Source organism: Pseudoliparis swirei, chromosome 7 (assembly GCF_029220125.1).
Source record: "Pseudoliparis swirei isolate HS2019 ecotype Mariana Trench chromosome 7, NWPU_hadal_v1, whole genome shotgun sequence".
In the NCBI taxonomy this organism is placed as follows: domain Eukaryota; kingdom Metazoa; phylum Chordata; class Actinopteri; order Perciformes; family Liparidae; genus Pseudoliparis; species Pseudoliparis swirei.
In genome coordinates, this window is record NC_079394.1 from 30,129,800 (window position 1) to 30,145,400 (window position 15,601).

The 15,601-nt window shown below is 36.8% G+C and overlaps 1 protein-coding gene across 1 annotated transcript; it reads left to right on the forward strand.

The window, feature by feature from the left end:
- The first annotated feature begins 6 nt into the window (after positions 1–6).
- Positions 7–3,407, forward strand: LOC130196719 (ribonuclease inhibitor-like). Its single transcript, XM_056419048.1, has 5 exons — positions 7–378; positions 467–640; positions 823–996; positions 2,333–2,506; positions 3,127–3,407. Exons 1-5 carry the CDS (start codon positions 347–349, stop codon positions 3,134–3,136), a joined length of 564 nt encoding a protein of 187 aa, XP_056275023.1. The 5' UTR covers positions 7–346; the 3' UTR covers positions 3,137–3,407.
- The last annotated feature ends 12,194 nt before the right edge of the window (positions 3,408–15,601 follow it).

Sequence of the window (15,601 nt, forward strand, 5' to 3'; positions counted from 1 at the left end):
GGGTCTTTCCCTGGAGACCAATCAGAGTCTTCTGCAAGGTCTGCTGACACAGACAGGAAGTAGCTCACAGGCCAATCAGGAAACAGTCCAGTACATCAAGAAGAAGATCAGTGAGGATGTGTCTCCAGAGAAAAGCATCAATCTGTTCCACTGTCTGAATGAACTGAACGATGGTTCTCTGGTGGAGGAGATCCAACAGGCCCTGAGATCAGGACGTCTCTCCACAGATGAACTGTCTCCTGCTCAGTGGTCAGCTCTGGTCTTCATCTTACTGTCATCAGAAGAAGATCTGGAGGTGTTTGACCTGAAGAAATACTCTGCTTCAGAGAAGGCTCTTCTGAGGCTGATGCCGGTGGTCAAAGCCTCCAACAAAGCTCTGTATGGATACATTAACATTACTATAAATGGATTGAGGTTTTACTTTGATTGAACATGTTGTTTGTATTAATCTCTGTTCCTCCCTTAGGCTGAGTGGCTGTAAACTCTCAAAGAGAAGCTGTGGAGCTCTGTCCTCAGTCCTCAGCTCCCGGTGCTCCAGTCTGAGAGAACTGGATCTGAGTACCAACAGGCTGCAGGACTCAGGAGTGAAGCTCCTCTCTGCTGGACTGGAGAGTCCACATTGTAGACTGGAGACTCTGAGGTGGGTTCACTGAATTATAAATAAAGATAAGAGCCCAATATGACAGTGACGTGATTTTAACTAAATGTCTGTTTACAGAAGAAGATGAAACCAAAGTGAAAGCCACTCGTGTTCATGATGTCAATAATGATTCATTGTGTATTGATATAATAAACTCTGTGTGTTGTTTTGTGTGTTTACAGTCTGTCACACTGTTGGATCAGAGAGGAAGGCTGTTCTTCTCTGGGATCAGCTCTGAAGTCAAACCCCTCCAGTCTCAGAGAACTGGATCTGAGTGACAACCAGCTGCAGGATTCAGGAGTGAAGCTGCTGACTGGTTTTCTGGAGAGTCCACGTTGTAGCCTGGAGACTCTGAGGTGGGTTCACTGAATTATAAATAAAGATAAGAGCCCAATATGATCTTAATGTAACATGAATTAACTGATGATCACTGATGTGAACAGAGAGAAATGAGCTGAAACAAATGGTTTCATAACCAGATGGAGTCCCTGCACACACATTTCTCCTTTCAGAGAACAAGAATATAATATCTTGGCTCTTTTGATTGACATCGCTTGACGCCTGAAGAAACTGAATTTAAAGCTGCAGGACAATTCAGTTCAATATTTTATATAAAATGAAGTCCTTTATTTAAAGTCACATTTTTCAAAAGCTTTCTGTTTTAAATCCGACCTTTATTTCACTTTAAATAAGAGAAGATAATGTATTTATTATTCATAATTAATCCAGTTCAGTTGGAAATCTGTAATAATAAATATGTTGTAGATGTTATTCAGTTTAGTTTTCTTCATTTAACTTGACAGTCAGTTGTTTACTACATACACACGTTAATACAACTGTTGGCTACTTCAATGCATATGGCACAAAATCATAGAGCGCATATCTGACATTGATGTTCTGACCTTTAGTGAGGAAACTCTCTCTAACTGGACCTCAAGGATTTTAATTATACCTGATATACAATCATGACACTTGTCTGGCTTCATGCTGCTGATGGATTACTGAACAGGCCTATGGGACAGAGCCAGGGGCCACAGGGTCAGGGGCAAAAGGTCATTGGGCCAAAGGGTCAGGGGCCAAAGAGTCAGGGGCCAAAGGGTCAGGGGGCCAAACGGTCAGGGGCCAAAGAGTCAGAGGTCAAAGGGTCAGGGGGCCAAAGAGTCAGGGGCCCCCTGTCCTTTACCTACAGAATGTCGCTCAGAGAGACACAAAGAGTATTGATGACTGAGTATACTATATGGACCATACTTTATTAATATTATATATATACTATACTTGAGTGAGTCAATGTTCATCATAAAAAGAGTTATTTATTCACACATAAAGAACCAAACATTTATCCATTTCAATGAAATAAGTGTTGAAATGAAACTAGTTGTGATCCTTGTGATCAGGTTCATCTTCTCTCTGAAGTCATGAATCCTCCGGCCGTAAGCTGCTTCTACACGTCTGCTACCAGCTGCAGGAAACCTTGTGAAGTGGAGTTCACATTAAAACATGAACTCATCTGATTGGATGATGAACAGATTGTTTCTGTCATCTTTTCTTCTTCTTTCACTGACGTGATTTTAACTAAATGTCTGTTTACAGAAGAAGATGAAACCAAAGTGAAAGCCACTCGTGTTCATGATGTCAATAATGATTCATTGTGTGTTGATATAATAAACTGTGTGTTGTTTTGTGTGTTTACAGACTGTCACACTGTAGGATCACAGAGGAAGGCTGTTCTTCTCTGGGATCAGCTCTGAAGTCAAACCCCTCCAGTCTCAGAGAACTGGATCTGACAGGAAACCAGCTGCAGGATTCAGGAGTGAAGCTGCTGACTGGTTTTCTGGAGAGTCCACATTGTAGACTGGAGACTCTGAGGTCAGTTGAGGATTTGAGTATATGTGTTGTTGTTGTTGTTGTTGACGTCTACAGGAAGTGAAGCTGGATCACAGCTGACGGCATCACGAGATCTTTAGAGACAGTGGTCCTCATTCATCAAACAATCAAACTCCTGCTGGTCTTGGTTGGAGCTCTGAGATCAGTCTGACTGAAGCCGGCACACCACTGGCTCTCACTTCAGAGAACCAGCATTACATTTAGTAACAACAACTGTAGCTGGTGTTTCACTGCTCAGTCGTTTCCTCCATGGAGCCGATCATCAGTCACGGCTGAAACATCCACTAGTGCTGCTTTGTTCATGTTGAGGAAGTTCCAGATATCCTGGAAACCAAACTTCAAGACATCATGTGGAGAATGTATTCTCTGGATGTAGCAGGACACGTGGCTGCTTTACTGCAGCAGAATACATCTTTACAGCGGGCAGTGAACACCTCTCTGGTTCTGCAGTCATGATGCGTTCAGGGCCCTCAGCAAAGACTCAGCCTAGATGACCCAGCCTGTTTCTCTTCTACTGATGTGCTGCTTCACTGGCAGCTGATGGAGGGAGTCTCTGGAGACACTGATCCATCTCTTCTGTTGTCTTCTTCTTCTCTCCCCAGATGGAAGTGATCAGCTGAGTGCTGATGATCCAGAGAGCATCTGGAGACTGGCAGTGCTCCACCACCTCCCCCTGGATTAGATGTAGTCTACACACAGCAGAACACCTTCAAGACCAAAGTCTGACCCCTCTCCCATCTACAGACATTGGCTCTGCAAAAAGGGAAGAAACCTTCAGGAGAGCAACAGAGGAGGATCCCTCTCCAGGATGGACAGAACAATAGACGTCATGTGTACAGAAGGAATCATTACACACAAATTAAAACACAATCAATGAGTATGACAGAGTGTATGAATAGTTGGTTGTCGGCATATTCCACGATCCAGACCTCCATGATCCATCAGGCAGGTAGGATCTACGAAGTCAAAAGGACTCCGGGGAGAAAGCAGAGTTAGTAATGTCCAATAGAGAGATGAAAATTCATCTACAAGGAGGGAGAAAAGAGGAGAGAGGTGCTCAGTGCATCCTAAACGTCCCCCGGCAGCTATAAGCCTATAGCAGCGTCTCCAGGGGCTGGACCAGGTGAACCTGATTCAGCCCTAACTATAAGCTCTGTCAAAGAGGAAAGTCTTAAGTCGACTCTTAAACGAGGTGACTGTGTCTGCCTCCCGGACTGAAGGTGGAAGCTGGTTCCAAAAAAGAGGAGGAGCTTGATACCTGAAGGCTCTGGCTCCCATTCTACTTTTTAAGACTCTAGGAACTACAAGTAGCTCCGCATTTAGTGAAGCAGCTCTCTAGTGGGGCAATATGGTACTACAAGCTCCTTAAGATATGATGGTGCATCACCAATCAAGGCTTTGTAGGTTAAGAGAAGAGTTTTAAAAGTGATTCTTGATTTTACGGGGAGCCAGTGCAGAGCAGCTAGTGCAGGAGTGATGTGATCTCTTTTCTTAGTTTTAGTGAGAACACGAGCTGCAGCATTCTGGATCAACTGGAGAGACCTCAGAGACTTATTAGAGCAGCCTGATAATAAGGAGTTGACCTAAGAGACTTATTAGAGCAACTGATAATAAGGAGTTGACCTAAGAGACTTATAGAGCAGCCTGATAATAAGGAGTTGACTTAAGAGACTTATTAGAGTAGCCTGATAATAAGGAGTTGACCTGAGAGACTTATTAGAGCAGCCTGATAATAAGGAGTAGACCTGAGAGACTTTTTAGAGTAGCCTGATAATAAGGAGTTGACCTAAGAGACTTATTAGAGTAGCCTGATAATAAGGAGTTGACCTGAGAGACTTATTAGAGCAGCCTGATAATAAGGAGTTGACCTAAGAGACTTATAGAGCAGCCTGATAATAAGGAGTTGCAGTAATCCAATCTCGAAGTAACAAACACGTGAACACATTTTTCTGCATCTGTTTGAGACAAGATGTGCCTTATTTTTGAAATATTACGTTGATGAAACAATGCAGTCCTTGAGATGTTCTTCACGTGGAGTTAAAGGACAAGTCCCGATCAAAGATAACAGAGATTCTTTACAGTGGTGTTGGATGCCAGGGCAATGCCATCTACAGAAACCACATCACTAGATCATTGATGACGAGGTGTTCAATTAAAGTAAAATAAAATAACTTCAGTTCTGTCAGAGTTTAACATCAAGAAGTTGCAGGTCATCCATGTTTTTATGTCTTTAAGACATGCTTGAATTTTACTGAGTTGGTTGGACTCCTCTGGTTTGATTGATAGATATAATTGAGTATCATCTGCATAACAATGAAAGTTTATGGAGTGTTTCCTGATAATATTGCCTAAAGGAAGCATGTATAAGGTTAATAAAATTGGTCCAAGCACAGAACCTTGTGGAACTCCGTGATTAACGTTGGTGGTTATCGAGGCGTCATCGTTTACAAATACAAACAGGTCGATCTGATAAATAGGATTTAAACCAATTTAGTGCGGTGCCTGAAATGCCAATCGACTGCTCCAGTCTCTGTAATAGGATGTCATGGTCAATGGTGTCGAATGCAGCACTAAGGTCTAACAAGACCAGTACAGAGATGAGTCCTCAGTGGGGTAAGTGGGGTAAGAGGGCCGTCCTGCAACCGCAGGGTTGTGGGTTCGATCCCCGCTCTCCCCATTAGTTGCAAGTCGAAGTGTCCTTGAGCAAGGCACTGAACCCCCAGTTGCTTCCCGGGCGCTTCACCGCAGCCCACTGCTCCTTAATAACTAAGGATGGGTTAAATGCAGAGAACTAATTTCCCCTTGGGGATTAATAAAAGTGTATGTTCTATGTTCTATCAGCACTAAGGTCTAACAAGACCAGTACAGATGAGTCCTCTATCAGCACTAAGGTCTAACAAGACCAGTACAGAGATGAGTCCTCTATCAGCACTAAGGTCGAACAAGACCAGTGCAGAGATGAGTCCTTTATCTGCTGCCATTAAGAGGTCATTTGTAGTTTTCACCAGTGCCGTCTCGGTGCTGTGGTGTTTTCTAAATCCTGACTGAAACTCCTCAAATAAACTATTATGATGTAGAAAGTCACACAACTGATTTGCGACCACTTTCTCAAGGATTTTGGAGAGGAAGGGGAGGTTAGAGATCGGTCTGTAGTTAGCCAACACCGCTGGATCCAGAGCGGCTTCTTCAGGAGCGGTTTAATGACAGCTACTTTAAAGGAATGTGGTACGTGGCCTGTTATCAAAGACACATTGATAATATCTAATAGAGAGCTGCCAATTAAAGGCAAAACGTCTTTAAGCAGCCTCATCAGGATGGGGTCCAAGAGACAGGTAGACGGGGTCCAAGGGACAGGTAGACGGGGTCCAAGGGACAGGTAGACGGGGTCCAAGAGACAGGTAGACAGGGTCCAAGAGACAGGTAGACGGGGTCTAAGAGACAGGTAGACGTGTTCGAAGTAGAAACCGTTGACGATAATTGGTCACGGTTGATGGGAGAAAAGCCATCCAAATATACACCAGGGCATACAGTGGTTTCCAAGGCCACTCCAGTTAAGGACAGATTTGATTTGATTTGATATTCCTTTATTCGATAAAGATAGGCACTGGTTGAGGGCAAGAGATTATTGATCTCCAGAGTGTGTTCCTCAGCGGGTGTGTCGCTGAGCAGGGAAAACCGGTTAGAAACGTGAAGTTTCTAACTCGTCATGTACACATGACCGTTGGGGATCATATTCTGTCATGTCGTACTTCTAGTAATAACCATCATTAAAATAAATAGTTGCTGGTATTGGCAAAACTACCGCTGGAGACCTGTCACATAATCGTTTTTTAAAGGTGTTTTAGGTGACATTTGTCACGGGAAGAAACCGAATATCTCGGATGAAACTCGCCTACACTCTAAAAAGCCCAACTTCAAATTTGTTGTCCTAACACATTTTTTTAAGTTGAGTCAACAAATGCCTTTGAAAAAAGTTGAACTAACTCAAAATGTCAATTTCATGAATAAAGAGTGGAATCCACTTAAAATGTTAAGTTGAGAAAACTTAATATAGTGGTTTGGGCATCTACTGAGGTAACTAAGGCCACTGCGCATGTATGTCAGTAAACACACACACACATATATATATATATATATATATATATATATACAAATATATATATAAATACATATATATATATGTAAATACATATATATACTACTTTAATCTTATATATTAAATAATAAAATAATATAAAAATATTTTCTTTAGCCCCTGTTTAAAATACATTGGTTTTTGATACCATTGTTTGTTTATTATATTTAGATATGGATTAGATTTGGAAGGATATTGTCCATTGTTTAATGGCAGATTTGCTCCAGTTCAGGTTTTTGTCACTTATTGAATTAAAGGGAGCCTGTACCGTTAGAGCAAATGTTTCCCTGTATTTTGCTGAATTTATTCATTTAATTTAACAGACTATGAAGATTGAAATACTATAATACTAATGTGTAGGAGGTGACTCTTGTATGAAAGTGGTATATTTTAGTTTTTAAAATCTGCATAAAAATGTCTTTTGACTTTTAAATTGTATTGTTACAGAATGGGAAGAAAAAAAATGAAAATATAAAAGAGGCAGTGAATATTTATTATAGTCTCTGTATGCTTGTTTTTGTGTAGAATACAGACCGGGAGGAATCTTACGTGAAAGGAGTTGAACTGGGAATACTGCAGAGTGGGTAGAGCGGGGGTGTGGTTCAGGGAACGGTGTCTGATTGTCATCAGCTGGACTGATTGGTAATCAGATTGGTAATCAGTCCAGCTGATGATGATCTGTGTTGGTGATCTGAGTCTGTCTCCATAAAGGAGCTGGACAGACAGGAGATGAGAGGAGCGTGGAGAGCAGAGACACAGTCTGCTGTCGGAATAAACCTTATTACCGAATATCCCTCTGGCTACTTGTTGCTTATTGGTGCTTTAGGGGGGGGAACCTACTCGTGACGGCTACACACGTGTCACAACCATGTTCCAAAGCTTGTTTCAAGGCCTTGATTTTGGATTCACAAAACAGAATTTTTTCTTTTTTTTTCTTTATGCAGTCTTTTTGATTTTTAAGGATGTTGACCCTCTGCTGTCTATGTTCAAGTGTTGACACCTGGAATTCATATAGTTATGAAAACAAATGTTTAGTTATTGTTAATAAACATTTTGTGTTTGAAGAAGTTTGTTTTCTTTAACTGTTGACTTTTCCAAAGAAAACGGTGTACATTTTTAATTAATTTAAATAAAGGCAACGTTGCAAAGAATGTTGAGTGTACTCAAATAATGGGCAGTGAAATTTAGTAACAAAACATTTTAAGTTAAAAGTAAGTTCTCTCAACAAAACATTGTAAGTTAAAAGTAAGTTCTCTCAACAAAACATTTCTCAACAAAAAATGTTAAGTGCTGTTGATGTATGTTTTTAATCTACAAGAACACACAATTTAAAGTTTCTCCAATTTAATATTTTAAGTGTTCTGAACTTAAGTACATGAGTAGATGTAACTATCAAATGCAATATTTTAAGTAGTGTTAACTTAAATACATAAGTACGTCTGAATAGTAATGTTACATTTGACAAACTTAAGATATCACTTTGAGTGAACTTCTTATCATAAATTGACACAACACATTAGCCCTTAGTTGAGTGAACTCAAAAAGGCTTTGCAGCTGGTTGCCTCACTTTTTTAAGTTGACTCAACTTTTTTTTTTTTGAGTGTAACATGAGACGTTCGAACCCACTTGACCTCAGGTGCCGAGGCTGGGCTCGAACCTCAAGCATCCGCACAGCGGCGCCGAATGTAAATGTCCATAGCACTAACCACTACACCAGCGAGGCAAGAAGCGATTGCGCAATACATCTGTGACCAACGTGGAAGCCCTGACGATGGTTTGAATCATAACAATTGACTGGGCTCGAACTCTCGAGCATGCGCAGTACGGTAGGGATATTATTCATTGCGTCATGTGACCAAGCTGCCGTTCTGACTGGGAGAGGAGCAGCGGTTTGGAACAAAACAATTAACAAAGATATAGTAATACATCACAGATAATAATAATCAATTAAAATATTTGAAGAATAAATAAAGTTAGTAGAATCATTTAAAAGAGTTGAACATTTACAAATAAATAAATAATAAATCACTGTCTGTTCAATGCACTATTTATTATTAAATATTTGTGATATTATTTATTATGATATATAATAATACATATTATATTATTTATGTTAGAATATATTATATGTAACCCACTCTCTATTTAATACTGATATTATATATAAGTATATATAGTAGATATACTCATACATATAATATTATTAACTATTATATTGTTATATAGTATATCTTACACACTCACTGTATATTTAATACACGGTTAGTATATATTATTATATATATACAAAATAAATAAATATATATGAAATCACTGTCTGTTCAATGCACTATTTAAACATTACCGACTGTATATTTAATACATGGTTATTATATATTAAACATCTATTATTATATAAACATTATATTATTATATATTATATGTTACCCACTCTCTATTTAATACTGTTATTATATATCATACATATTTTCTTAGATATTATATGTTACAAAATGTCGATGTATATATAGTATATATACTAATACAAATAATAATATCTTATATTGTTATCAATTATATCTAACCCACTGTATATTTAATACACTGTTATTATATATTAGTATATATATACTATCTATAATAATACATATCATATTATTATTATATATATATATTATTCGATATTATGTTACACACTGTATATTTAAGACAGTTATTCTATATTATACATCTATTTTTATATATATATTATATTATTATATATTATATGTTATTAGCTGTCAGTCATTTAAACAGCTGGAGAGACATGAACAGTGTATTGGATATTATAAATGTATATTTTTATCATATATATATATTATATTTATATTAGTGCTGTGAAAAATAACCCGTTAACTCAGTTCAATTCAATTCAATTCAGTTTATTTGTATAGCCCAATTTCACAAATTACAAATTTGTCTCGGAGTGCTTTACAATCTGTACACATAGACATCCCTGCCCCAAAACCTCACATCGGACCAGGAAAAACTCCCAAATAACCCTTCAGGGGGAAAAAAAGGGAAGAAACCTGCAGGAGAGAACAGAGGAGGATCCCTCTCCAGGATGGACAGATGCAATAGATGTCATGTGACCAGAAGGACAGATTTAGAGTTAAAATACATTCAATGAATATGACAGAGTGGATGAATAGTTCATAGTAGGCATATTCCACGATGGAGACCTCCACGATCCATCAGGCAGATGGCGGTGGGGAGGAGGAGTGGGCGGAGTCTCAACAGTGGGCGGAGTCTCAACAGGACAGTGGCGCAGTCAGGAGCAGGAATTCCACGACCCAGACCTCGATGATCCATCAGGCAGATAGATCTATGCCGTCTCATAGGGTCCGATGACCCCATGAGACGTGAAGTCAAAAGGACTCCGGGGAGAAAGCAGAGTTAGTAACGTGTGATTGAGAGATGAACATTCATCCTTAAGGAGAGAAAAAAGAGGAGATAGGTACTCAGTGTATCCTAAACGTCCCCCGGCAGCTATAAGCCTATAGCAGCATATCAAGGGGCTGGACCAGGTGAACCTGATTCAGCCCTAACTATAAGCTCTGTCAAAGAGGAAGGTCTTAAGTCTACTCTTAAACGAGGTGACTGTGTCTGCCTCCCGGACTGAAATTGGAAGCTGGTTCCATAAAAGAGGAACTTGATAACTAAAGGCTCTGGCTCCCATTCTACTTTTTAAGACTCTAGGAACTACAAGTAGTCCCGCATTTAGTGAGCGTAGCTCTCTAGTGGGGCAATATGGTACTACAAGCTCCTTAAGATATGATGGTGCATCACCAATCAAGGCTTTGTACGTGAAGAGAAGAATTGTAAAAGTGATTCTTGATTTTACTGGGAGTCAGTGCAGAGCAGCTAGTGTAATTAAATTACAGGTTTAACTAGTTTTGGTTTTTTTACGCATTTAACGCATGCGCAGAATGAGCTTCCAATCCGTCTGTTGTTGGTCGTCGGGACGAAAAAAAAGTCACTTGCAAAATGAGCTTCCAATCCACCACTTCAATCTGAACTCTGTCCGCTCTCATGCAGACGGTCTGTTCATCGGTAATGATCCTTCCGCAGGTTCACCTCCGGAAACCTTGTTACGACTTTTACTTCCTGTAGATCAGGGTCTCAACACGTCGATCGCGACCTGCCAGTCGATCGCGTAGTGTTGGTAGATCGCATGACATTAAAGAGATTGGCCCGCCCCCTGACATGTTCTCTAGAGCACGTCTTTGTTCTTTTATTAAACTAAACGTCTGTTGTTGATCGTATCTCCACAGCAGCATGTCATTTCTGTCTCTTCGCGTTGCGTTAACACTTATCGATCTCCGTCTCGCGCGCCACAGAGCTCCGTGCGCGCGCATCGGGACCGAGCAAAAAAGTCACTTGTCAATCTGTCCACCTGTCCGGGCCGGTGAGGTTTCAGCTTTGCAGCGGTGTCCCCGCCGTCCCTTTCATCACGGCCCAGTTCATGAAGAAAACCCACACAGTCAGTTTGCCTCAGCAGCTGCTAGAGGAAGACTAGAGGCCTTTAGATTGTATCATGGTGGAGTTAATGGTTGACAAACAAGAGAAAAATGCTCTGGTTAACCCTCCTGTTACCTTTACATTTACTAACATATTTTACCCTCGGGGTCAATTTGACCCCAGTAATTAAAACCTCCAGAAAATTATTAGAATTAATATTGCTTCCCAAGTTTAAGTGTGAGGTACTTTATGTTTGTTTGTTGACTACCTAAATAGCCCTTTAAATAAATAAAAAAGTTGATATTTCTTATATGTTTGACAAATTGACCCCAAAGAACACCGACATTAAACATTGAATGGGGTCAAATTGACCCGAAAGGTAACAGGAGGGTTAAACATTCTGTTTAGGATGAAGATGTATTAATGTTCCATATGGAAGAAAACTGCTAAATAACTGCTGAGTTGCAGCACCATTGTATAGAAGAATGTATAAATGTATATATCCGTCTTTTGTCATAAATCTCAATGTTCTCACAAAATATACCGAGAATATCGGTAATATGTGATTAATCATGATTAATCCACAAAAACCTGTGATTAACCCGATTAAAAATTTTAAGCGTTTCACAGCCCTAATTAATATATACTGGAGACACGTGATCAGTGTAACAAATATTATATATATATATTTATACTGTGTTTTGTTGTATTCATACTGTGTTATATTGTATTTATACTGTGTTATGTTGTATTTGTACTGTGTTCTGGTGTATTTATACTGTGTTATGTTGTATTTATACTGTGTAAATATAAATGTCATTTGAATTAAGACTGAACCGAGAACTTGGTAGAAACACATTCTAGGATCACAGGTGAAGTACACATATTGACCACTAGATGGGGGTATAGTCCTAAACACAGATACGAGTTGGACGACTGCGTCCTGAACATTGTATCAACATTAATGAATATTAATAAATATGTTCCTCCTGTTCTGCAGTGTGGCATCAGTTAAACAATGAACAGTTAAAACCTTTCTATGAACTGAAAATGTGTTTTTGTGTGACGAATACACAAGTGAAGTGGAGCAAGAGAACGCTCCAGAGATATCAATAGTTTTCTGAGTATCAGTGAACATGTTACACTCTTTTGACCCGAGGTGGTGGTCTACACTGGACCTGTATCCAGAGCCAATGAGGCCCAGCAGGTCCAGGTCCAGGTCCAGGTCCAGGTCTAGCTCACACCAGCTGCTGGGATTAGCCACGCGATTACAGACAAACAATTATGGGATAAAAAGTTGTAAAATATTATAAATATATATATATTATACATATATATATAACATATATATATGTTATATATATGTATAATATATAAATATATTTATAAGATATTTTTTAAATAATATATGCATATATTTATTCATAGTATATGTATATTTTTTAAATAATAAATGTATTTATATTATAAATATATATATATATAAATATATATTATATTTGTATAATATATATATAATATATACATTTATTTATAATATGTGCATATATTTAGTCATAATATATGTATATTTTTAAAATAATGTATATATATTATAAATATATATATATATTATATATGTATTATATCCATGTATAATATATTTATTTTTTATATACATATATATATATATATTTAGAATCCAATTTTATATTTATTCATAATATATGTCTATTTTTTAAATAATGTATATATATCTATATATATATTATAAATATATATATTATAAATGTATATGTATTATATTCATATATAATATTATATATTTATTTTATATATATTTATTTATAATATATGCATATATTTATTCATAATATATGTATATTGTTTTAATAATATATGTGATATATATGAGCTTTGAACTGCTTCCTTCTCCAAACATGTGTCATAACTCAAATGAGTGAAATAGTTAGTCTGACTCTGATTCTGAAGTACATAACTCTTTCATCATCTGCAGTCTGGAGCCGCTCATGATCTCTCAGCCTCCATATTGCTGCACAAAGCTGGGCAGGCTTGTTCTGAGTGTTGCTCCACACACCAAAGAGGGAGGTGTCCATCTTTATACGAGCGTTGGCCTGAACACTAAAGAGAGGAACAATCAAAATGAAGCCTCCAGTCCGCCTGCTGAGTAAAGGTTATGGTGGTGTGTGTGTTCTGGCCAGCTGACAGATGATCTGCTTAACGGCTTTAAGCAGTGTGTAGCTCTCCGGCTCGCTCTGACTTGATCCACAGCGTTAATCTGAACCGGTTTGAAACCAGTTCTGAGGCCGTTGGACTTACTCACTGTGGTGGTTATGCTGAAACAGCATTAAAGCTCTCTCCTGTATCCTCAGCCCACGTTCTGATTGGCTGGCTTTCACAAGAAAGGCTTTTGTATTAGGTCCGCTGACTTGTATTTGTAGACTCATTTTAAATAATAAGTTATATATATATATATATATAATTCATATATATTATTTATTATAATTTATTATTTTAAATAAGTCTACAAATATATATATATATATTGTATTATATATATAATGTATTATTTATATATAATAGCTCCAACATATATATTAGATACATTTTATATATATATATATATAAGTATATATATATTACTTAAATTTAATATATATATATATTTATATATATATATATATTATATACATTTTATATATATATATTAGATACATTTTATATATATATATATATACAGTATATATATGATAAATTGTTTCTCTTTTGTTCAAAATAAATAGCTCCAACATTAATCTTGAAAAGTTCTTTGTGCAGCAAATCTCTCCACAGGGAGCTCTGATGTGGCTTCCCTGACGAACATCTGGTCCACACATCAGCTCTCATGGAGACCCGGATCAAAGTGTGACTGGTGATCTTTGACCTCTCGAATATGGATCTGCACCGGAGCAATGGCGTCTTATCAGTTTCCCTCTTCCTGTGTCGGGCTGTGTGCGTAGCAGCTATTGTGTTGGCCGTCAACAGCCCGCCTTTGGTGCGTCTATATTACTCTAGTCACGTGACCCCCTCTACAGATACAGCATCCATTGTTTCCCCCCTTTGTTATGCTTTAACTGCACTCGATATGTTGAGTTACTTCTATGTATATATATTGTTGTTTTGTTTTGTTTGTATACCCGTTTCAGACAATCAGTCTTCTTGCTGCACACTATTTTTTTATCTTGTTATATATGTATAATATATATGAATAATATATTTATAATATATATATTTATTTATTTATTATAAATGTTTATATTTATTCATAATATATGTATATTTTTAAAATAATATATGTGTTTATATATTATATATATATTATATGTATTATATATATGTATAATATATTTATAATATATAATTTATTTTATTTTATATTAAATGTTTATATTTATTCATAATATATGTATAATTTTAAAATAATATATATATAATACATATATATATATTATATATATTATATTCATGTATAATATATTTATAATATATATATTTATATATTTATATGTAGATATTTATTCATAATGTATATTGTTTTAATAATATATCTGAAATATATGATCTTTGAACTGCTTCCTGTAGAAACTGATTTCAACAACACAGGACCTGTTGTTGTTGTTGTTGTTGTTGAGTGAAATCTCCACTGTTTAGCAATCTCGTGGTTGCCAAACTAATTTGAGTGAACGTGACAAATATTCTAAATTCAACAAAAAGTCCTCACCATTTAATACTGGGTATTGTTAGTAGAATGGTGAAAGCACATTACATCACTGCCCCGTTACATATCAGACATCACAGGTCAAATGTGCCCTTTGACCTGTATCGTAACGTTGGTGATCAATACGATAGTGATCATGATTGCTGAGATAGTGGCAAGCCTTCGCACCGCCTCTATTCATTACATCATCGGTTATTGCACTTCCTGTGTTCCAGCCTCAGACGTTGTGTTTCCCTTCAGCCACGATGTGCTGACACAGGCTGCAGCTATAACTCCTCCTCATCGATGTTATTATTATGTATGGTTATCAGTCAATACAAATACCATAACTACTGGACTTTACAGCCAGGTCAAAGGGAGAATCCCATAACCCTGTTGGCAATAAAAAAAGGCTGAATATATTTGTATATATATTATATATGTATAATATATATATATATATATATAAATATACATATTATATATATGTATAATATATATGTATAATATATATTTACATATGTATAATATATATATTTATAATATATGTATTGAAATATATATATATATTACATATGTATATAATATATATACATATTTATAATATATATATACATATATATTTGTAATATATGTATTATAGACATGTACATAATATATATGTTATATTTATGTATAATATATATATTTATAATATACATTTATATTGTATGTATATATTTATTCA

Bases quoted from the DNA above. Each gene is read 5' to 3' on its own strand.
- LOC130196719 (XM_056419048.1), top strand. From the start codon at position 347: ATGCCGGTGGTCAAAGCCTCCAACAAAGCTCT. The intron at 379-466 runs GTATGGATACAT...TTCCTCCCTTAG, and splicing joins AAAGCCTCCAACAAAGCTCT to GCTGAGTGGCTGTAAACTCT. The intron at 997-2,332 runs GTGGGTTCACTG...GTGTGTTTACAG, and splicing joins TGTAGCCTGGAGACTCTGAG to ACTGTCACACTGTAGGATCA.